This window comes from Euprymna scolopes, chromosome 16 (assembly GCF_053919585.1).
Source record: "Euprymna scolopes isolate OS-2025 chromosome 16, ASM5391958v1, whole genome shotgun sequence".
NCBI classification, from domain to species: Eukaryota; Metazoa; Mollusca; class Cephalopoda; order Sepiida; family Sepiolidae; genus Euprymna; species Euprymna scolopes.
This window is the reverse complement of record NC_136497.1, coordinates 131,933,121-131,957,855: the sequence shown is the minus strand read 5'-3', so window position 1 is coordinate 131,957,855 and position 24,735 is coordinate 131,933,121. Positions and strand designations below refer to the sequence as shown.

General features: G+C 38.4%; 1 protein-coding gene and 1 pseudogene across 1 annotated transcript; both read right to left on the bottom strand.

Annotated features, from left to right (window-relative positions):
- Positions 1-765: 765 nt before the first annotated feature.
- Positions 766-8,105, bottom strand: LOC145296232 (uncharacterized). Its single transcript, XM_080142446.1, has 4 exons — positions 7,450-8,105; positions 5,437-7,146; positions 4,851-5,274; positions 766-996 (listed from the first exon to the last, which is right to left on the bottom strand). The coding sequence occupies exons 1-4, from the start codon at positions 8,103-8,105 to the stop codon at positions 766-768; spliced, it is 3,021 nt and encodes a 1,006-aa protein (XP_079998572.1).
- A 2,546-nt stretch (positions 8,106-10,651) lies between these two features.
- Positions 10,652-10,768, bottom strand: LOC145296496 (5S ribosomal RNA; annotated as a pseudogene).
- Positions 10,769-24,735: the final 13,967 nt, after the last annotated feature.

Sequence of the window (24,735 nt, the reverse complement as noted above, 5' to 3'; positions counted from 1 at the left end):
TATGTATACGTACATTTGTATACATACGTGAATATTGATGAATCAAAAACATCCGTTTCCTCTGACTCACCCTGTATATGCATACATATATATATGTGTGTGTGTGTGTGTGTGTGTGTGTGTGTGTGTGTGTGTGCGTGCGTAAGAGAAGATCTGAAGATATAGATATATTCGTAATTATACATGCATATAGAGCATACGACAATATATATATATATATATATATATATATATATATATATATATATATATATTGTCGTATGTTCTATGCGGATCTGAATTATGTATACGTACATTTGTATACATGCGCGCACACTCTTGAGTACATATTCACGTGATTGAACACGAAATACTTTTTCAATGATAAAATATAAGTTAAAATAATTCCATTTACATCCGGTTTATTGCATTAATGGTTCAGTAAATTTTAACCGACGCCATTTTGTTTTTTGTTCTGTTCTTATTGTGTTTCTATATTTTAATGTTCTTATCATGACGTTCGTTCTGTATACGTTTTTCTTGATTGTATTAATATTTCTCACGCTGAATCATATTTTTTTTCAGAAAAATACCATTTACGTATTTCTGCAATCAAACAAAAATAGTTTTAAAAAATGAAATTTTGCTTCTCTGCTAAGTTTTTTTTCTTCTTCATTTATTTCTGATTCAAATGGAATTCGTATTCCATTATTCGTATTCCATTATTCGTATTCAAGCCGTAAATATCGCGCAAGCGATTTGTGAAGTGTATTTTTTTTGACAATCCTACCGTTCGTCAATGAAATATTTCTCAACACCACCATCACGAAAACCACCGCCATCACAATCTAACCAAATTTTACAAGCGTTGCCGGCAGAAGATCTCGACGATAAACGGCCGTCTCTATTTTCGGTCTTCCTTTCTACGACGCTATAAACTTGTTGACGACAATGGCGTCGAAATTGGCGGGAAGTTGTACTAATGTCGGAAAATAAACGATACAAAATGACTCGCGGCTACAATAAAAGAAAAAATTTTTTAAAAAAGACAAAAGAAAACGAAAATCGGTTTTTGCTTTGCGAAAAGATTCTTATCGCTTCTCCAGAAAGCATTCTTTATAAACGCATTTATGGCTTCATCCAATGGAATACGCGTTCCTAACATCCCTACCTGCATGTGTTCATATGTACCGCGTACACTGATAGAACAAATAATGATATCTATTTAAGCGTGAAGTAAGAGGCTTCCGTAAAAAAAATAATCGAATACTCTATGATAACAACATCGAAAATAATGTAAATATATGGACACAAAAGTCCATTTATAAGTGTCTAACATGGAGACCCGATGTTGCCCGGGATTCTATGATGATCAACGAATGTTTTATACTCTCATATTTTTATCGTCATTGAAAGCGCCAATTTTTTAGTTAGATTGATTGATTGCCTGCACTAATTTGAGACCCATCATAGTGCACCAGGAGGAAGCTTGACATACCCCCCCCGCGCCGCAGTGATTTAGCCCACAATACGTTGACGTCTTCATTGTACCGCGGAGAACCTACTGTTGATTTTATAAAATTATTTTTATATATAATGGATGGAATTAAAGCTTAAAATGTAAACGTCAAGTACCATGTTTAAATTGTGCTCTAAACAGAAACATTCATTTCGGACGCGCCCATGTCATATCAAAGAACCTACTTTTAATTGTATGTGCCGGGCCTTTCGGATTGTGTGGTAATAGAACTTCTCGAATAAACTTGTGATATCAGGTTATGTAAAGTGTTATCTTTGCTCAAAATCGCATGTTTCGTCTTTCATTGGATTATTTCGATTATCGATTATCGATACTCATCGAATAAAATTAGAATACAAAACCTATCTAAAACCATTGCCAGATACATAATATACCGCGTGTGAAATTTTATAAAAATCGGCCGAGTCGTTTTTGAGTCCATAGGAAACGAACGTACACAGACACAAAGATACACAAAAAGTTCATTTTGTATAATAGTATATATATAATATATATATATATATATATATATATATATATATATATATATGTACTTATAAAAAAAGTTTTTTAATTTTTTTCATAATATTATTTTGTATTCCTGCACGTCATCAATTGAAAACGAATAAAGAAAAGTTATAAGCTTTTATACTTTTCGTATTCCTTTTTATTCATATATATATATATATATATATATATATATATATATATATATATATATATATATATATATATATTGTGACGGTACCACGAGCCTGTTTCTTGACGAGAACCTCCCTGTACGGTACCAAGGTTGGAGTTCTCAGAGAAAATCCCAAGGCCGGGCACGCGTTTTAAGAAAAAGAAAAGTTTGACGGGTACCGACTGCAAATTATGCGGTCTCTATGGTACAGTGTCCAGGTTCAGACCAGAATCGTCGTGGAATATACTCGAGGCATTCACGGGCGGCAATGTAAGGCAAACAAAAGAGACACAAGTCGATGCGGATATGAGAGTTATTAAATCAACAATTTATTTAAACAAATTGAACAGGGTAAAATGTAACTACGAAAACAGAACATGCAACTGAAATCATAACTGAAATAACATGAAAAAATAAAATAAAAGAATATATACATGCAGACAATGATTTGGGACAAGGAGAGGGGGGTGAGTGATATTTCGATTGTCTTAGGAAGGTTCTTTTTGTTCTCTTCGATGAGAATCAACGAGATATGAGTGATACTCAGAGAGGGGGGTCACACTGAAAGTCTTAAGATATAGAGATAGTTTTTCCCTCTTTCCTCTATTTTTTTATTTTCTTTTCTTTCCCCCTTTTTTTTCTTCTTCCTTTTTTTCTTTTTTTTTTATAGTCAATGATATGTTACTTATGGGCCGATCAACAGGGGGGATTCAGCATTTAGAAAAAAAAACTTAGTTCGAGGGTTGCTTTTCTTTTCCCCATTTTTTTTCTTTTTCTTTTTCCTTTTTTTTTCATGGGGCATTCAACAGTTCACATAATTGATCGAGCAAAAACAATTTAGAAAGAGTTACTTAACTTCTTTTGTTGAGTCGACGTTCAATTCACCCGAAGCTTCTTTCCCTTTTATGAGGTGCTGGTTTGAAGGATCGATTCTCGTAAATTCCAATCCATTTATGCTAAGGTGGATATATGTTATTCCTTATCAGCACGGCGTGAATTCCAATCGATTAGTGCCAAGGTGGGTATATATTGTTCCTTTGTGGCACGATACGAGTCGACGAGATGTTTTTCTCTTTTTTTTTTTCACCATGCGAATCAACTGTGGTGTTTCCATTTTTCGAGCAGAATGCCCCCACACATGTTTCCGTGTCCACCGCCTTCGTCGAACTGCCTTGATTCTCCCGCGTTTTTCTTGTTGGCGACAGTTGAAGGTCATTGCGTGGGTGTAGAAATCTAGGTCGCTCGGCCAGCCTCATTTTGACTCCGTCTGCTAAGGATTGGGTGTGGGAAGGGGTGTCTGCTTAATTGATATATATGAAGGGTATGAAAATGTTTCTCTTAACACCTTCCTCCATAAGAGAAAAAAAAAGAGAATTGTTCCTCTTTTTTTTATATTTATATGTATTTAAAATAAAATTACTCGTATGAGACAAGAAAATAATATTTGAGATTAAGGACACCAACTTGTGTCACTCTAAAGAAATGATGTTCGTGGAGTTTCCATCACTTTTTCCTACAGCTATTTTATGAATTTTCCCCCCGCCCCTTTTCTTCCCTTTCTGTTTCGAATCTACGTGATAAGGCGTCCGCTATTACGTTATCCCGACCCCTTACGTGTCTGATGTCTAGGTCGAATTCCTGCAATATGAAACTCCAGGAGAGTACTCGCCGGTTTTTATTTTTCATTCTATTGACGTATATCAATGGGTTGTGGTCTGTGTATAGGATAGTCGGGCCATGCACCGAGGATACATAGACTTCAAAATTAGATAAACTCATCACTAACGCCAAAGCTTCCTTCTCTATTGTGGAGTAGGATTTTTGAAACTTGCTCAGTTTCTTTGAGTAGTAACTGACTGGGTGTAGTTGATCATCCTTCCCCATTTGTAACAGTACTGCTCCTATCCCGCTATTGCTGGCATCTACCGCCACACTGAAGGGTTTGTCAAACGATGGAGCCTTTAACACTGGCTCGCTGCTTAACATTAGCTTGATCTTCTCAGCTGCTTCTTGACATTCGGGTGTCCATTGAAATCGCTTGTGCTTTTTCAACAGCTCTGTCAGTGGCGCAGTGAGACATGCAAAATTCCTGCAGAACCGGCGGTAATACCCTGCCATGCCCAGGAATCTCCTTAAACTCCTAACATTTTTTGGTATGGGATAATTCTTTATCTCTTCTACTTTGGCCTTTGCTGGGGTGATCTTCCCATGGCCAACCACATGCCCTAGATATTTGACCTCGGCCTGGCAGAACTCTGTTTTAGCTAAGTTTATGGTTAATTTGGCCGTTCTTAACCTCTTAAATACTTTTTCAATTGTTTCGATATGTTCTGCCCATGTGTCATTGTAAATGACTATGTCATCGACATATGTATCTACGTTTTTAATCCCAGCAAGGCATGTGTTCATCAGTCTTACAAATGTTGCTTGGGAATTCTTCATCCCAAATGGCATTACGCGATATTGGTATGCTCCTTCTGGGGTTACAAACGCCGATATTTGCTTGGCTCTCTCGGTTAGAGGCACTGCCCAGTATCCCTTAAGAAGGTCGCATTTGGTGATGTATTTGGCAGGTCCTATCTTATCTATACAGTCGTCTATTCGTGGCATAGGTTATGCGTCTGCTTTGGTTATCGCGTTCACTCTGCGATAATCTGTACAGAATCTCACTGTTCCGTCCGGTTTATCGACCAGCACGCACGGTGATGCCCATTCACTTTGACTGGGCTCTATTATCTCGTGTTCGAGCATGTAGTCTATCTCCGTTTTCATTATCTCTAATTTCTTCGGACTTATGCGATACGGATGTTGTTTAATTGGTTCGCTCTCCTTTAGCTCAACGTCGTGCACTATTGCTCTTGTGCGCGTAGGTGCGTCAGCAAATAGGTCGCTATATTCTGTTACCATTCCTTGTAACTTTTGCCCTTCTTTCGGCGGTAAGTGTGCAAGTTTGCACCCTAGGTTACTCATTATCTCCGAATTCTTTAACTTAATGGGTGGGTCCTTTTCTACAGGAAGATCTCTTTCGGGGTACTCATCACTTACAGCTTCATGGTGACACTGTGCTGTCAATATTGATTTTTCTCCCGCTCTCCTGAAATATTTTTTCATCATGTTCACATGACATACTTGAGTTTTGTTTCTACGCTTGGGGGTAGATATCTTATATTTTAGTGGGCTTATCTTTTCAGTAATTGTATACGGTCCCTGATATTTCGACTTGAATGGTTGACCATTCAGGGGTATGAGTACTAACACTTCCTCTCCTTCTTCGAACTTTCTATCTACTGCCTTTTTATCGTATGTGGTCTTCATGACCCTCTGACTACTTTCTAGGTGGGTCTTAGCTAACTTCCGTGTTTCAGCTAAGGTTTGTCGCATTTTAGTGACGTAATCCGTCATGTTATTTGGCAAGGGTTCATCGCTGACCCATTTCTCTTTTATCATTTTTAATGGTCCTCGTACCTGATGACCGAAGACTAGATCGAAGGGACTGAACCCCAACGAGTCTTGGACGGCTTCTCGAGCTGCGAAAAGCACAAATGGGATCCCCTGATCCCATTCGGCATCGTGTTCCATACAATAGCCCCTGAGCATGGTTTTCAGGGTGGCGTGGAAGCGTTCCAGAGCCCCCTGCGATTGAGGGTGATAAGCGCTGGATTTTATGTGGGTGATTCCCAGTTGCTCCGTAGCCTGCTCGAATAGCCTCGACGTAAAATTAGATCCTTGGTCTGTCTGTATGGTTCTGGGTAGCCCCATTTTAGTGAAAAAGTTTATCAGGGCATCTACCACCTTTTTCGTTGATATGTTGCGCAGTGGGATCGCCTCTGGAAACCTTGTGGACGCGCACATTATAGTTAATATAAATTTGTGTCCTGTTTTGGTTTTGGGTAGCGGTCCTACACAGTCCACTATTACCCTACTAAACGGTTCTTCCACTGCCGGTATAGGTTGGAGTGGGGCCGGGGGAATATTCTGGTTGGGTTTTCCAGTCTTTTGGCACGTCCCACAAGTTCTACAGAACGTTTTGGCATCTCCCACGATTCCTGGCCAGTAGAAATGTCTGGTCAACTTTTCTAGGGTCTTGTTGACACCTAGGTGGCCCGCCAGTGGTATCTCATGTGCCACTTTCATGATATCCTCTCGATACATGTCGGGTACCATTACTTGTTCCCGCACAGTATCTCCCGACTCTCCCTTTGTCTTGGGGGCATTCCATTTCCTCATTAGTACGCCCCTATTGAGGAAATATTGACTTTTTGATTTGTTAGGATATTCTTCTCCAACCCGACAGAATAAGGGTTTTAGGTCGCCGTCATTCTGTTGCTCCTTGATCAGCACTTGTCGTGGCATGGGTAAACAAGGTTGGGGTGTTACCACCGGTCTCGGTTGCTTTTCCCCTGACGGCTTGTCTTCTACATTTCCCCTCTCTATCGCTCTACTTCTTGTGGTCACCCCTATGAGTTTGCCGTCTTGATATTTCGCGATGTCATTTCCTAGTATCATGGCTACCCCTGTCATTGGTAATTCGTCAATTACGCCTACAGTTATTTCTCCTGAGCCCCAATCCGACACTAAATGGACTTTAAATAGTGGAATCGTTATGGGTCTGTTTCCTATGCCCCTTATCGTGGTCGCTCTACCTGCTGCTCTTGTCGCTTCTTTAGGCATGCATCCTCTTTTCACTAGGGATTGGGATGCTCCCGTGTCCCTGAGAATGTTAATGGGTTCCCCTTGACCTTCCTTATCTCGCGCTATATATCCTTTCGATATGAAGGGTTCGTACGTTTCATCTATTCCCTGAGATATCGCCCCTTGTGGTTTGGCTGGGGTATTCCGATTCATCTCCGTGAATCGTTTCGCCTGACACTTCGCAGCTACATGACCTGGCTTCCCACAGTTGAAGCATACTATAGGTCTCGCTTCCCGTCCCAGTACTGGTCGGTTGGTTGTGTTGAGGGGATTTCTGATGGGTACTCATGGATTTTCGTACAGTGTCTTTACTGCACAATGTTCCCTGACCTGTGACTGCATGGGTCCCTGTAGTTTTGCCCTGCTTCTCTTGTGAGTCAATATGTATTCGTCGGCTGCCGTGGCTATATTGATTGCTGTTTCAGCCTTTTTGTCGGTCAGGTGTATCCTCATGTCATCGGGTATGCAGTTTTGAAATTCCTCAATTAACATGAGTTGTTTCAATTTGTTGAAGTTACCCTCTATGTTTTTGGCATTGCAACACCGATCAAAATAATTCTCTTTGAGTTTAACGAACTCTACGTAGGTTTGTCCCTCGCTTTTCTTTGAGTTTCTGAACTTCTGTTGATAAGCTTGTGGGACGAGTTCATAACTTTTAAGAATTGCTTCTTTTACTACCTCGTAATCGGCACAGTCTTCCGCTGGAAGTGCCGCATATATCTTTTGGGCCTTACCGCTTAATGCCGTTTGTAACAGCATTGCCCAACACTCTTGTGGCCAGCCCATATTTAGGGCGGTTCTCTCGAAGTGCGCAAAGTAATCGTCCGCCTCCTTTTCTACAAATTTTGGGACCAATCGCACTTGTTTAGTTATGTCGAATCTGTTTTGTCTGACTTGCTGTGGCTGGTGAGCTATACTTAATTCGCTCATCCTAATCTCTTGCTCGATTCGAGCTTTTTCTACCTCGGCTTTCGCCATTATTCTGGCTTTCTCTAGTTCGACCTGATCAGGAGTCATGGTCGTTTTCACCGCCGGTAAATCTTCCAGCACTTCTTCATCGAAGCGGTCATTGTCTACCATGTGCTCAGCTATTATTTTCATTAACTGGCTTTTACTCATAGCTCCCCTAACCTCTAGGTCTAATTTCTTTCCTATTACTATTAGATCATCTTTTTTTAATCTATATAATTTATCTGGGGATGGATTTTTAAGGAATTCGTCGGTGTCCGTCATTTGTCCTACCGTCCGTGTATAATGCACAAGTACGTTCACGAGGATTTTTTTTTTTTTTTTATTCAAGCAAGGAAATTACACTTGCTTGGTGTATAACTGATCTCCGGAGAGCCCTCATGTGACGGTACCACGAGCCTGTTTCTTGACGAGAACCTCCCTGTACGGAACCAAGGTTGGAGTTCTCAGAGAAAATCCCAAGGCCGGGCACGCGTTTTAAGAAAAAGAAAAGTTTGACGGGTACCGACTGCAAATTATGCGGTCTCTATGGTACAGTGTCCAGGTTCAGATCAGAATCGTCGTGGAATATACTCGAGGCATTCACGGGCGGCAATGTAAGGCAAACAAAAGAGACACAAGTCGACACGGGTATGAGAGTTATTAAATCAACAATTTATTTAAACAAATTGAACCGGGTAAAATGTAACTACGAAAACAGAACATGCAACTGAAATCATAACTGAAATAACATGAAAAAAAAAATAAAAGAATATATACATGCAGACAATGATTTGGGACAAGGAGAGGGGGGTGAGTGATATTTCGATTGTCTTAGGAAGGTTCTTTTTGTTCTCTTCGATGAGAATCAACGAGATATGAGTGATACTCAGAGAGGGGGGGTCACACTGAAAGTCTCAAGATATAGAGATAGTTTTTCCCTCTTTCCTCTATTTTTTATTTTCTTTTCTTTCCCCCTTTTTTTCTTCTTCCTTTTTTTCTTTTTTTTATAGTCAATGATATGTTACTTGTGGGCCGATCAACAGGGGGGGATTCAGCATTTAGAAAAAAAACCTTAGTTCGAGGGTTGCTTTTCTTTTCCCCATTTTTTTTCTTTTTCTTTTTCCTTTTTTTTCATGGGGCATTCAACAGTTCACATAATTGATCGAGCAAAAACAATTTAGAAAGAGTTACTTAACTTCTTTTGTTGAGTCGACGTTCAATTCATCCGAAACTTCTTTCCCTTTTATGAGGTGCTGGTTTGAAGGATCGATTCTCGTAAATTCCAATCCATTTATGCTAAGGTGGATATATGTTATTCCTTATCAGCACGGCGTGAATTCCAATCGATTAGTGCCAAGGTGGGTATATATTGTTCCTTTGTGGCACGATACGAGTCGACGAGATGTTTTTCTCTTTTTTTTTTTTCACCATGCGAATCAACTGTGGTGTTTCCATTTTTCGAGCAGAATGCCCCCACACATGTTTCCGTGTCCACCGCCTTCGTCGAACTGCCTTGATTCTCCCGCGTTTTTCTTGTTGGCGACAGTTGAAGGTCATTGCGTGGGTGTAGAAATCTAGGTCGCTCGGCCAGCCTCATTTTGACTCCGTCTGCTAAGGATTGGGTGTGGGAAGGGGTGTCTGCTTAATTGATATATATGAAGGGTGTGAAAATGTTTCTCTTAACAATATATATATATATATATATATATATATATATATATATATATATTGCCTATTTAAAGCAGCAGATAGATAAACTCAAAGTGAAGAAAATAATAATAAATGTCTGGCGTTCTAATCTCGTGGTTGGTTCGCCGGCGATAATTATTGAGAAGATGAAATATGTGTCTGCGAAAACTATGTATATTCAAATCTTTTCACTTATAGTGCTCTCCCTTTGAATGTGGCATCAATAATTATTTATAAAAACATAATTTTAAATATCCAAATAAGTTTCATCTTAATCAACAATAATCACCGTGGCTAGTTATAACCCGAACGAAAGTCACCTTTAATTTCGATACGACATCTCCCCACGATTACTGAAACCACGATGAAAAAGAAATATATCTTCGTTCATTTAATGAACATAGTAAGCAGACATACATACATACATACATACATACATGATGATTGTATGATGATGATTGCAACGTCTTGTCAGACGAGTGCCACTCCCTCAGACATTTAAAATCCATGAGCGCAAATGCCTGGGGGAGTATCTATACAAAGATGATGTTACAGAGTCTTAGCTTTGTACGACAGCTAAGTCTCTCTCTCGATTCAAAATGTTGAGATCCAGCAACAAGCAAGAGCAAGATAGCCAGCAACAAATTAAACTGCAGACCAGCTTAATGCGGGTATTGGTCTCCCGCTTTGTTTTTTAAATCAGAGATTTGCTTCTCCTAGAAAGGTTGCCTTCACCACGGCTTACGGGAGCCCTCTCCACCCCAATACACATATATATACACACACACACACACAAATATACACTGTGCTAGTTGGCCGTTGACTCAGAAAAAGAGTTCATTCGCCCTTTGGAAGGTCTTGTTTTTAATCCTTCAGGGAGACTAGCTACTCTCCTCACCAAACAAGTCTGGTGGGGGAACCAGTTTAGTCGCCGGTGACCCGACCATGAGGCAGGTAGTACTGGGTTACATGGTACCAGTAGCATATGACATGATCTGACATACATACATACATACATACATACATGTGGCAAGAGTTGCGCAATCTCCAACCACACATCTCCAGAGTCCATATTGTTGAATACCAGTGGCAAATGGCGGTTCCGGACGACTGGAAACAATGCCGAGATAAGCGGAAACCACATACAGCGCCTAGGATTCACAAATGGTCACCCATCTGGTACTAGCCAGGCTCAACGTTGCTTAGCTTCGGTGATCTGACGGGAACCGGTATGTCAACGTGATTATGCCGTACATACATACATACATACATACATACATACATACATACATACATGTATGTAAATTTATTTATCTTCAAAGTGCACTTTTATAAATTTTACAAAGTAAGGTATAAAAATTAAATGTAAATTGAATCAAAAAATTACCTTGGATTTATTTTATGTAATGTACATTTTGTTGGACTTTTTTAAAAAAATCATTGAAAATTTTATATCTATATCATTAATTGCTAGATGAAGGATAATGTTTTAAATTGCAACAAAATGTACATTACATAAAATAAAACCAAGGTAATTTTTTGATTCAATTTAAATTAAATTTTCAACCTTACTTTGTAAAATTCATAAAAGTGCACTTTGAAGATAAATAAATTTCAAATTGAATCTTGTACCTTTATTTTTAAAGCCTATAGTAAAAACATTTTGTTTAAAAATTTTCATGCCTGTGATGAAATGCTTTCTAACTTGTATCTTATCTTTTTTAAAATAAAAATTTAAACACTCCTTCTCTCTATTTCAGTTTGTATTTCTCCTCAAACCGCAACTCATTTTTGCAACTCCCTCTTTGTATTATTACAGATCTGAATATTCTCTGTGTTTCAGTTTGTATTTCTCCTCACACCGCAACTTATTTTTGCACCCCGCTCTTTGTAATACAGGTCTGAATAATGAGAAAATCTGAATTTTTTTAACAAAATCTTTAAAATAACGTTTTTAAATTAAATTTTTTAAAACTTCTTTCAGAATAAAAAATCTTTCAAATTTAATTAGGAACATATTTCATATAGGTTTCATTCACAAATATTCAGTACATAACGAGAAAAATAAAGATGAAAATTTCAAAATGACTGTATAATTGTTGTTTTTTTTGTTTTTTTACACGGTGGTCACCACTTATCAAGACCCGGAAGCCACTCAGGGATAAAGGTTATTGCAAGTACAGTACGTTAGTGTGGAGATTTGATAAAGTGCTTAATTAAGGGGGCGGTTTATTCGTAATTTGTTAACGTTGGACTTGATCACATCCAAGTTGTATTCAGATGGGAAGCAGGCAGACGGAACAGAGTTCCACAGGCGTGCAGTTCTAAGAAAGAAGCTTTGTTCATGGAATCCACGTTTTGATTTAGGCACAGATAAAGAGTGGGGGAAATTTTTTCTCAGTGGATTCAGCTAGACGGGTGTTTTTTGTGAAAGATTGGCGAGGGGGGGACCAGAGATTGGAGTTCAGACGAGCACCTGCCATGGAAATAACGATAAAACAAGGATAGGCTCGCAACGTCTCTTCTGTGGGAGAGAGGTTGCAGGGTAGAGAAAAGGGCATCCTCCACTAAGCCACGAAGTCTATTTTGTACTCTGTCAAGGCAGGATAGGCTGTTTGTTGTTGTTGGTTACGGTATATAGTAGTCCTCGCCAGCGAAAGTCTTTGTTATTGTTATTCTATTATTATTATTTAAAACATTTTGTGTCCTGCTATTTCGCGCGAGGACTGATAGATTTAAACATGCATACATAAATTCATACATGCATAAATTTATACATGCATAGATACATACATATGTAGACACGTACATACATGCACGCATACATATATACATAATGATTGCACCGTCTTGTCAGACGAGTGCCACTCCATTAGCCACCGAATGTCCATGTGCCCGAAGATGCCTCTACAGTCCTACCAGCGACTTGAACACCTCAAACACGCATGACACTGATAAGCATCGTTGACTAGGGTGAGACTAACAGCAACGGAACGTGTGTCGTGCAACAGGGCCCGATCACACACCTTACATATCCAGAGATTCCCATGATTGGATGGGAAGGTTTGTTGCTTCGGTGGTCAAGGTCTGGTGTGGATGCGTGTTAAAAGCACACTGATATCTTAGCGTTATACTGTGATTCTCCCAGGCAAATCATCTCCACGTGCATGTTATGACCACTTCCCTAAAGACGGGGCTCTGATAAATGGCGAGTGTCTTGCACCGCATAACTGGACCCCCACTGCCTTGTAGGTCAAGCTCCTTTAACCAAAGGCTAAGGGTGAGGTAACCTTGACAAAAATCTCCAAAGGAGCTTATGCCTAGTAAGCTGCAGCATATATGACCCACCGGCGTGTGGAGTATGCTCTGGTATCCAGCAACCTAAGTCCCACTCATGGATCGAATGGCATTGAAGTGGAGAGAGTTCCCCTAAACCGTGGTGAAAACAACTCCTCTAGAAGAAGCAAATATCTTACTTAAAAAAAAAAACATAAAGCGAAAGACCAGTACCCACATTAGCTGATCTGCAGTTTGACTTGTTGTTGGCTATCTTGCTCTTGCTTGTTGCTGGATCTCAACATTTTGAGCCGAAAGATAGACTTAGCTGTTGTACAAAGCTAAAAATCTGTAATAACATCTTTGTAAACATACTCCCTCAGGCAATGACACTTGTCTGTATATGTATACATATATACAATGATACATAGTCTAATTTTTATATAGATACTGACTAAATCATAATTTCATCCTAACCATTGTTAGGGTTACAATCAATATAGTATAACGTTTATTCCTCAGTATCATATTTCTCGTTTTATTAATCTTATGTCGAATTTTTAAAGCGCTGTTTGATGTCGTGTATAATAATCTTCCTTTCCATGCAACAATCCATAAGTTCCCCTTTTTTTTATTTATTAAGACCTTATACTGATTTCTTGGGCGTTTGTATTCACTTTTTGGAGTGGGCGTATCTTTGCTCTAACTGCACCGATTAACAACTACCGTAGGTAGTTTTGAGACTACAGAACTTTTAACCAAATTATATCTCTGTTGGCACGCGCAAATTACTGTCGCTTTGCCCTTGACACATTTCAGACATATGTCTTTTCCGTGTCCCTTTTTTCTTTTTCTATTTCTAATTTAGCTATACTTTCCCTCTCCTTTTCCTCTTCCGTGTCTCTTCTTCTTCTTTTTCTCTTTCTAATTCATATATAGTTCCCCTCTCCTTTTCCTTTTATGTTATTTTATATTTCTTTTTTATTTTATTTTATTGTTTGATTTATTTATCTTTTTTAATGTTTTATTTTGTTATTGTAGGTATACTTTGTATCATATACTATTAACCTTTTTTTATTTCCCTTTATTCTTTTTATTTCTTTTTTGTTATTTTCAATTTTAATCTCAATCCTAATTATAAATATTATCTATACCTCCCCACACTCTTATTCATTTTCTTACTCCTCCCTCCCTCATCTCTGTCCAGCAGTTAAACTTGTTTTTGATATCCGTACGTAATTTTAAAAGAATCTTTTTTCTTTCGAATTTTTTTTTCTTTCTTTAGCTTGAATTGTCTGAAGAGATAGACAGGATTTTTTATTGACCTGTCTATCGAAACAATTTATAATGATTTGAGTAAAAATCCCCAGGGTTGAAAGAATAAAAACATATTATGTATGTATGTATGTATGTATGTATGTATGTCTTGTTTTTTAAACAAGACCTTCCAAAGGGCGAATGAACTCTTTTTCTGGGTCAACGGCCAACTAGCACCGTGTATATTTGTGTGTGTGTGTGTGTGTGTGTGTGTGTGTGTGTGTGTGTGTGTGTGTGTGTGTATTGGGGTGGAGAGGGCTCCCGTAAGCCGTGGTGAAGGCAACCTTTCTAGGAGAAGAAAATCTCTAATTTAAAAAACCATAAAGCGGAAGACCATTACCCGCATTAAGCTGGTCTGCAGTTTAATTTGTTGCTGGCTATCTTGCTCTTGCTTGTTGCTGGATCTCAACATTTTGAACCGAGAGAGTGACTTAGCTGTCGTACAAAGCTAAGATTCTGTAACATCATATTTGTATAGATACTCCCTCGGGCATTTGGGCTCCTGGATTTTAAATGTCTGAGGGAGTGGCACACGTCTGACAAGACGTTGCAATCATCATGTATGTATGTATGTATGTATGTATGTATGTATGTATGGTGCTCAAGGTTTGGTGTGGACGTGAGTTAAAAGCACACAGATGTTTTAGCGTCATTCTAAGCTTTTTCCAGACAAATCAACCCCACGTGCTCGTCGTGAACACTGCCACAAAGACGGGGCTCTGATGAACGCCGAGTGTCCTGCGCCGTATAACTGGATCTCCACTGCCTTGTAGGCCAAGGTTCTTTTAACCAAAGGCTAAGGGTGAGGTAACCCTGACATAAACCTCCAGAGGAGCTTAGGCCCTGTCAGCTGCGGCATACATGACCCACCGGCGTGTGGAGTATGCTTTGGTGCCCAGCAACCTAAGTCCCAGTCATGGATCAAATGGCATGGTGGGTGGAGAGGGATCCTGTAAGCCGTGGTGAAGGCAACCTCTCTAGGAGAAGGAAACCCCTGATATAAAACTTGCGGCGACTGCTGGTTCCAATGATGTTGACTTGCTCTTCTTTTTGGTTCAATGTGACAGTTCTTTAGAGAGTGGGATTGTCTCGGTGCAAAGTCTTTCCTCACTATAAAAAGCTTCAAGCACAAGCATTACTTGATATGCAATGGAATACGCATTTTGCAATCAGTGTGTGTCTCGATAACAAAAAGGTTGGCTTTAGCCTAAAATGGCAAATGGACATTCAATGAGGACTGATGCAAATATGGGCGTCAATGGCAATAAGGGCTCTGAAACTTCCAGAGTCTGGCCTGGTAGGTGTTTGGGCACCACAGCTTGGGCCCGGTCATTAGTGAATGTGCAGGACTATAGAAAGTTCATACAAGTGACCGTCTGGCACGTGCTGCTAGTTGCGCTCATGTTTGCGTCATTTGAGCCAGAGATATATTAAGTAATGGCAATACTCGAGAACGAGTTGCTGCCATCATGCATATATGATACACATATCAAATATATAATATATATATTATATTTCATATATATATTATATATATCAAACATTGTTCATATATATAATATATATATGCACCCATAATTCCAAATATATAGGCTCTGTCGGTGGGGCATTAGAATACGCCGACTGCCCCTCTGCAGAGTGTAAAAGTCCCTCAATCGGGGTCTTGGATATGACCTTAAACTATATCCAGTGGTGAGGCCCCAGCTTGTGGGCTGTGAGGAGTGTGGAGCCACCCTTTAATTACCATTGCTCCCAGGTCCACTCTGACCCGGAGTGGTAGTACCTGTTAGGGTCCCAACTATGGGTTGAATAGAAACCGACGTGAAAACAACAAATATATTCTATTAAAAAAATATTCTTCAAAATCTTTGGATTCGGCATTAAATAACCCGAAAAGGGTTGATATGCCGTAAAACAAAAACAACCAACCAAACAATCAAGATATATAAAACATATTATATATATACATATTGATAAACGTATATATACTGTATTATATATATATTATCTCTCTCTCTATCTATATTTTTATAAAGTAATAGGGTTCGTGTGTTTCTGTCTGTGTGTACAGCTCTCCATCATCAACGAAATATAAAGGAGGTAAGAGGGTAGATCTCTCCTGGTTGAGAAACATTAGAACCCATTTTAGGATGTTTCTGTTATAGGAGACATAAGAATCTATGCCTAATTTCTTTATATACTAGTCTACAAACCACCCCCATATCGAATGACTTATGCTCATTTGCATATCACATTATATTAAATCTCTTTAACTAATTACCTCGACCTTATTACATATTGGAAATATTCTAATCATTTCAACTGTACTATTTACAAAATCTATTTAACATTTAATTATTTAATATATTTTCATTTAATTTTATATTCGATTTATTTCACTTTACGTATATTATCAAAACAATTCATTGGCGAGGAAAGCTTTATGTTTTGGGATTGTATTGAAAATGTAATGGAAATTTCAATTTCGTTCCGTTTTAATCTTTTATATTTTACTTGCCAATATAATTGAAAGAATACAATTCAACTATCGTAATTTTATATAAATAAACAAAAACAAATATTTTAAAATAAAACTTTATTAAAAAAGAAATAATTTTATTTTTAAATGAAAAAAATCAATTTAGTAAAATAATTGTATTAAACACCCCCAGCCTTGTCAGCAAACCTGTAAACCTATAAAAGTTAACATTTCGAATGTAAACAGTGATTTTTCGATTTTGTTAGCGCTTGCCGCAATTAAAGACAATTAAAACGGAACTAACTTTATTTCCATTCTATTTTTTAAACAACCCCCAAAACATAACGCTCTCTTCCAGTTATAGCCAATGTTTTTTTAATTAAATAAAACAGGTCAAAATAAACAGATAAGCGCATTTTCTTTTACATTTTTCTTACAACCATTGTCATTTAACCAACTGCAGGATATCGTTACTTTTGTGGGGTTGTTTTGAAAATGGCACGGAGATTATAATTTCGTTCCAATTTAATCTTTCTGGTCGAGCCTATTTCGAAAGCTTGTCTTATCATAGATTTGAACTACAAATAATTTATTACATTTTGATTATTACTATCTTAAGACTTAAAGCTTATATTTATTTCATTTTTCTATTTATATATTGAATTAGTTATTTCCAGTCTTATTTAAACTTAGCGCTTTCTTTAAACCGGATGAACCTTTTATAAAAATATGAGTTTAACGTAAAGAACACGAACAAGGTTTTATTCAACTGAATTTCTTCCAGTTTACTAACAAAATATATAAATTTAAAAGAGATATAATTAATAAAATAAAAAGGTTATGTAATTTAAAAGAAATACACGTACTCACAAAAGCAGAACTTTTTTTACACATTTTTTTCTTTAAAACCATAACAATGAGACTAACAATTATCTAGATCTTAGTAATTATTTGTTTTAATAGAACTGTTTTAATTGTACTGTTTACTTAGTTAACCTAAGTTGGTATTACATATATTTTACATTTACTTTTTTTTTTAATTATTACTTTTAGATTGTGACGTTTACACCCGGAAGTAATGAGTCACACGTAGGTCGCTTTTATTCATTCCTTTTGGTCAAGATCAAAGTGTAGTATCTGTTCTTCAGATGCTGCACTTCATTATCTTGTTCCTTCACGACTGAGACAATTTTTATTTTTGTACCTTTTCTCCACGTTAAAAAACGACCCTGGTGTCTAACTCTGTCCCGTGGGGAGGCATAGTAAATAGGTACAATATAATTGTTTATAATTGTACTATTCAGAAATATTATTTATAGTTCGTCCATTTCAGTTAGTATACATTTCCTTTACGCTTAATTAATTTACAATCATTAATATCGTTAAACAATTCCGTTAAAAACCGAAATTATGCCACCCAAATGAAGTAGAAACGAAAGTGAGGAAGAAAGAATGGAAAGATTGGAAGCTAATAGACTAAGAGTTGCTGCAATTCGCTCCAATTAAAACAATTCAGATAGAGAAAGACGTCTAGAACTTAACAGGATACGTCAAAGAGAAAGGAGAGCAAGACTGTCAGATTTGGAAAGAGAAACCCAACGTGAAGCTGACAGAACTAGACATGCTGTAAGGCGGTTAAATTCATCACAAGATGAAATTCAAGAAAGGCAAAGATATGCACTGGAAAGAGAAGCAATATTACGATCGAATGAATTATATGAGGTAAGTAGACGTACACAAGGTCAGTTGAGAGGGGCTCAACGACATCAGAATGAATCGGAAACCCAACGAAGCTTTCGCCTATACCAAGGGCAACAACGAGAGGCTGCATGGAGAGAGGGTATGACTTTGCCCCAGCAATTGACAGAAAACGAGGCAGCTAGACAACGAATGACTGCTTTGAGACACCATGAAATAGAACACTGCAATAGAAAAGGATTGCTCTACAACAAAAATGACTCTCTCACTACAGCTGATATAGGAAAAATGGACAAAGTATGTCAACATTGCTCAGCTGGTTGTTGTTGTTCTTCTGGCAAAGTTGTGCTTGATAGCTTTCCACCACTGCCTCAGTTGCTTCAAGATTTGCTCTCCGGCAATGGTCCCATCTCTAAAGATTTTCTGCAAAATCTACGCTGTTATAACAATTGTTTTGCAATGACATCATTTGGTCACAAAATTGCGGCAGTACATGGGTGGAATCCTTCTTTTAGAATTCAAGGCCAGGTTTGCCACCAGATTGGGAGTCTTTTACCACCTGAAGATGAAACAGCAAAGTTTATTCAAGTCTACTTCTTGGATAGTCTGGAAGAGGAACTACATAATCGGGGACGTGACAGTAGACTCAATAGAGACATTCTCCAAAGTCTGACTGAATTTTTACATGAGAACAACAGCTTTATTTGTCAGCTGAAAACAACAAAGGAGAGGATTGAAGAAGAACACTTGGTAGAACATAAAGTTGTCATAAGGGAAGACCGAAGGCCGCAAGAAGAGCATCCACGGCGATTCAATGCTCCAACAACAACGTATGAGATTGGAATATTAATGGAGAATGAACCAACAGCTAACCGGGATATTGTCTTGCGTTTTAGAAATGATACATTAAAATGGATCTCCGAACTACATCCCCTCTACGATACTTTAATGTACCCGTTAATGTACCCCTATGGTTCTCCATCTTACAACATCTACATGAAGGCATCCAATGGGCGAAAAGTTACCCAACAGCAATTTTATTCGTACCATTTAATGACTCGGCCTGGAAACTATTTTCTCTGGTACCGAAGGCTATTTCAACAATGGCTGGTGGATGTGTACTGCAAGATTGAAACAGAACGTTTACAGTTCCCGAGGCGTGAGCAACAGACCCTGAGAGCTGACAATTATAGCAACTTGAGAGATTCAATTCTTAGGGAGGATGGGAATCCAGAACAGTTTGGTCAACGAGTTGTACTTCCGGCAACTTATACAGGAGGCCCTCGATACATGTTTGAGCGTCAAAGTGATGCCATGGCATATGTTCGGCGAATGGTCCAAGCCGACCTCTTCATCACGTTCACAACAAATCCAAAGTGGACAGAAATTACAGAAAATTGTCTTCAAGGGCAAGACCCTCAGGATCGTCCAGATATTGTTGCCAGGGTTTTCAGGCAGAAGCTAAAAAAGTTACTTGAATTTATTAAAAAGGGAGGATTTGGCAGGCTGAGGGCTTTCCTGTACAGTATTGAATATCAAAAAAGAGGACTGCCGCATGCACACATCCTCACCTGGCAGGCCCCAGAGGACAAACTTCTACCAGAAAAAATGGATCTCTGCATATCTGCAGAGATCCCTGACAAAGAGGAAGATCCTGATCTTCATGCTAAAGTGATGGCACATATGGTGCATGGACCTTGTGGACCATTTAATCCAAATTGTCCATGTATGATTGACAACAAATGTTCCAAAAAATACCCAAAAGAATTTCTTCAGTGTACCGAGCAAGGCCAAGACTCTTACCCCAAGTACAGGCGAAGAAAACCAGAAGATGGAGGCCAGACTGGTACAATAAGGATGAAGAGAAATGGTCGGTATGTTAATCAAGAAATAACAAACCAGTGGATTGTTCCGTACAACAAGGTCCTCCTTCAGCAGTTCAACGCTCACATTAACGTAGAAATTTTCAGCTCGATCCAAAGCATCAAATATGTCCTCAAATACGTGAATAAAGGATGTGATCAAGCAGTGTTTGAACTACAAAGAACTGATGGAGCAGCTAACCAACAAGGCCAAGTACAAAGTCACATTGTGGATGAGATCCAGCAGTTCCAGAATGCAAGGTATGTTGGCAGTTCAGAGGCGGCCTGGAGGATATTGGAACATCCCATCTATGAACATTTCCCCCCAATTGTACAACTTTCTGTTCATCTTGAAAATGGGCAGCGTGTCATGTTCTCAGCTGATACTGCTCTGGAACAAGCCCAAGGTCCACCGCCTGCCACAACTTTGACAGCATTTTTTCAACTCTGCCATGAGGATGACTTTGCAAGGGGTCTCAAATACGCAGAAGTCCCTGAGTTTTACACTTGGAACAAATCGACAAAGAAATGGATGAGAAGAATGCGTGGGGTACAAGTTGAAGGTACTGAAAATGATGATGTATGGAAGGCACCATGCATTGGGAGAATCTACACGATTAGTCCAAAAGCAGGGGAGTGTTATTTCTTACGCCTGTTGCTCAATGAGGTTGCTGGTCCAACTTCATTTCAAAATTTGCGAGCATACAATGGTCAGGTGTTTGAAACATACAGAGCAGCGTGCCTTGCTCGAGGCCTTCTAGAAAATGACCATCACTTGCATCAAGCAGTAGGAGAGGCAAGTGCCACTCAATCACCTTCAAATTTGCGAAGCCTATTTGTGATAATTTTAACAGCCTGTGAGCCAAGAAATCCTCTTGAGATCTGGATGGCTTTTCGTGATGTAATATCTGAAGACATTCTTCACAGATACAGGCAAGAAGTTAACAATCCAGAAGCAGATTTTAATGAGGACATCTACAATAAATCTCTTTGTCTAATTGAAGAAAAAGTTCTCCTTATGTGCGGTCAACCATTGGCAAGCTATGGATTACCTGCACCAACGCAAGGGAGAGATGAAAGACTCGCGAGAGAGTATCAACGTGAAGTTACTTATAATCTTGAAGAACTTTCCCTACAAGCAGAAAATATGCAAGAAAAACTGACCGATTCTCAAAGAGAAGTTTACAATTCATTCATGGCAATGTTGGAAGCACAAGGTGAAATGAACAAAAACATGATGTTTCTTGATGCTCCAGGTGGTACGGGCAAGACTTTTGTAATCAATTTGATCCTTGCAAAGATTAGATCCATGAGAAAGATTGTGCTTGCAACAGCATTCAGTGGCATTGCTGCTACTCTACTACAAGGTGGCCGCACTCTTCACAGCACTTTTAAAGTACCCTTGGATACTCATCGAATGGATCAGCCAGTTTGCAAAATTACTGGTAACTCAGCCTTGGCAAATGTAATTAGAGACACCTCTGCAATCATTGTAGACGAAGCCCCAATGACGCACAAGAGTGCTTATGAAGCAATTGACCGAACACTGCAAGACATCACAGGAAACAAGAATCCCATGGGTGGCATTCCAACCTTATTTTGCGGTGATTTCCGTCAAATCCTCCCAGTGGTTAAAAATGGCACAAGGGCTAACATTGTCAATGCAAGTTTGAAACAATCCTATCTCTGGAGGCACGTTATAGTGAAGAGACTGACTACTAATATGAGAGCCTATATCTCTGATAACACAGCTGCAGCAGACTTCTCAAAATTGCTTCTCCAAATCGGTAATGGTCAGTTTCCTATCACTTCTTCACCTGACACAATTAAGATTCCAACTGCGCTTGGTAAATGTGTCGGTAATCAGAAGCAACTGAAAGACAAAGTGTACCCAGACCTGCAAAACAATGGAAAATCACCGGATTGGCTTGCTGAGAGGGCTATTATTTCGCCATTAAACAGCAATGTGAATCATTTGAACAATTCAATAATGGATGAATTTCCAGGAGACACAAAGCAATACAAGTCAGTTGATTCGGCTACTAATGAATATGAAGCTGTTCACTACCCTGTGGAGTTTTTAAACTCTTTGGAGATATCTGGAATACCTCCACACATTTTAAATCTCAAAATTGGATCGCCAATCATGATTCTTCGATCCTTGGAACCGCCAAAAACAACAAACGGAACCAGATGTGTTATCACCAGATTGCACACCAATGTACTTGAGGCCACCATTTCCTGTGGTCCCTACAAAGGCGAAACCGTTCTACTGCCAAGGATCCCCTTAGTTCCATCGGACTCAGAACTTCCATTTAAATTCCGGAGACTCCAATTTCCTGTGAAGGTGTGTTTTGCAATGAGCATAAACAAAAGTCAAGGTCAGACATTTAATACCATTGGCATAGACTTGACATCAGACTGCTTCAGTCACGGTATGTTCTACGTCTCCATCAGCCGGACAGGAAGTTCAGAAAAACTCTACATTCTGGCTCCAAATCAAAGCAGCAGAAATGTAGTTTACCCTGAGGCTCTTCAGTGAAAAGTTCGAGAAATGGATATGAGGAAAAACTGACATGATCTGATTGTGGTAAGTTTTTAGTATTGAATGTGCAAGATAAAATTTAAGCAAGAGTTGAAAATTACTTCAATGAAAAATTTACTATGTAACATCAAGTAACCTTCCTTTTTGATGAAAATGTTTTGTGAAGTTCCTGATTGAATTTCAGTCACTACAAGAGGTAGTTAAAATGTTAATCACCTTATGCAATCGTTGCTCTTACAACATCAACTTACTGGAAAGGTGCCCACAGATTTTGGTACCCGAGTGCGCAACAAAGCTCCGTGCGAAGCACGGGTATCTTTGCTAGTATATATATATATTTGCTTGATTACTTTGAGATATATATTTATATTATATATATATATATACTCCTATAAATTCGTCTTTCTTTTGCGTGTATTGATATTCATATTAAAACCCTTCTTTTCTATTCATTTAAAAAGAAAATACAATTTTCTTATATATGGATTGTGGAATTGCATTCACTAGCAAAAGATCTAGCTAATTTGCATATTCTTTTAAACATTCATTTTAATTAATTCCCTATTAGTTGCTTCGGTTTTCTTATGGGATGATCATCTTTAGTTAACTATTACATGTAATTATATTCATGCAGAGATTCTACATGGTTTATACTTGCATAATATTTGCGTAAAATTTTATAGTAAACACAAAACTGTTTCTATATATATTTATGTATACGTATATATTTTTGTTTAACAAATTTTTCCTACCAAACTTCTCCTAGAGTTTATGATTTACAGACATGAAGCTTCATATATAATGTATTTGACCTCATGCAAAACTTTATATTTTTGTTTTAGCCCAGAAAAATTGGTGCAAAAGGGTGAAAATTTAAAAAAAATGAAATTTGCCAGGTGACGGTCGAATGCCAGCATTACGAATGCACAACGTAGTAGTTATTGATTCATGCTTAAATTTTTAGTCTTGCAGTAAACATGTATTCATATCCCAGTCATTGACGACAAACACAAAATAAATAAATATATATATATATATATATATATATATATATATATATATATATATATATATATATATATATATATATATAATTAAACATATTCATATTCTCTGCGTTGTCAACAATGCGTACTGGTCGGAGAGAAAGCTTTCGAGTTAAACCGATGCCTCCATTGCAGAAGTTCGTCAAATTAGGCTCATTGTGCGCTCTCTAGTGAAAAAAGGAAGAAAACATAGTTACCACCGCCGCGGCTCATTTCTCATAAACCGCCGCTCGAAAAGGACAGAAAATAAAATCCCTGGATTTATAATTAGCGCATGCGTACTTCAGATTAGCGTTTCTATTGCGGGAGTGGGGTGGAGGTGGGGAATTTTCTCCTTGGAATTTTCTCTTTAATTCTCTTTTTGACAGACTTATCGCTAGTTTCGAATAGTAGTACCTTTTCCAGGAACCCTCCCCAAAATCCCCTATCAGGAACATGGCGGTGTGAGTGTTGAGGCAAAGGAAATATTTAGGGTAACGAACACGAGACACTCGCAATGGAATGTGCTCCGACGAACTTATTTCACTTGTACCCTCTTCATGTGCATACAACTGGTAAACCTTCTGGCAGCAAAATCCTGCCCCTTCACTTTTTAGGTCCTTATATGCCGGAAAGCCTTATACTCTACTAGCTTCTCTTTTCAGACTGCTAGACTTTGGAGTTCCCTTCCTGTTTTCTGCTTCCTTTGCTGTACTAACAAGTAGGAGTTTAAATGTAATGTGAACAAACATCTTTCTGTTTAACTACTTAGATATTTCTCCTGTAGACATGGTCGTAAATAGTGGCTCATTGCGTCCAAATGGCAATATGCCTAGTTTGGGGTAAAAAAAAAATCTCTGACATAATCACGTTGACACACCGATTCTTGTTAGATATCAGAAGCTAAGCAACGTTTAGCCTTGTCAGAACAAGATGGGTAACCATTTTGGGAATTCTAGGCTTTCTTTGTATGTTTTCTTGTTTGTAAAGGGAGACGGTTTTTTGCATAGACTTCACGAAG

What these genes read in the sequence shown, in the direction of transcription:
- LOC145296232 (XM_080142446.1), bottom strand. Translation starts at nt 8,105, where the DNA reads ATGACGGACACCGACGAATTCCTTAAAAATCCATCCCCAGATAAATTA. An exon ending in GAGGGACAAACCTACGTAGA is followed by an intron (nt 7,147 to 7,449) that starts GTTCGTTAAACT and finishes AGTACCCATCAG; the next exon opens with AAATCCCCTCAACACAACCA. An exon ending in TTCGAAGAAGGAGAGGAAGT is followed by an intron (nt 5,275 to 5,436) that starts GTTAGTACTCAT and finishes AAAATATTTCAG; the next exon opens with GAGAGCGGGAGAAAAATCAA.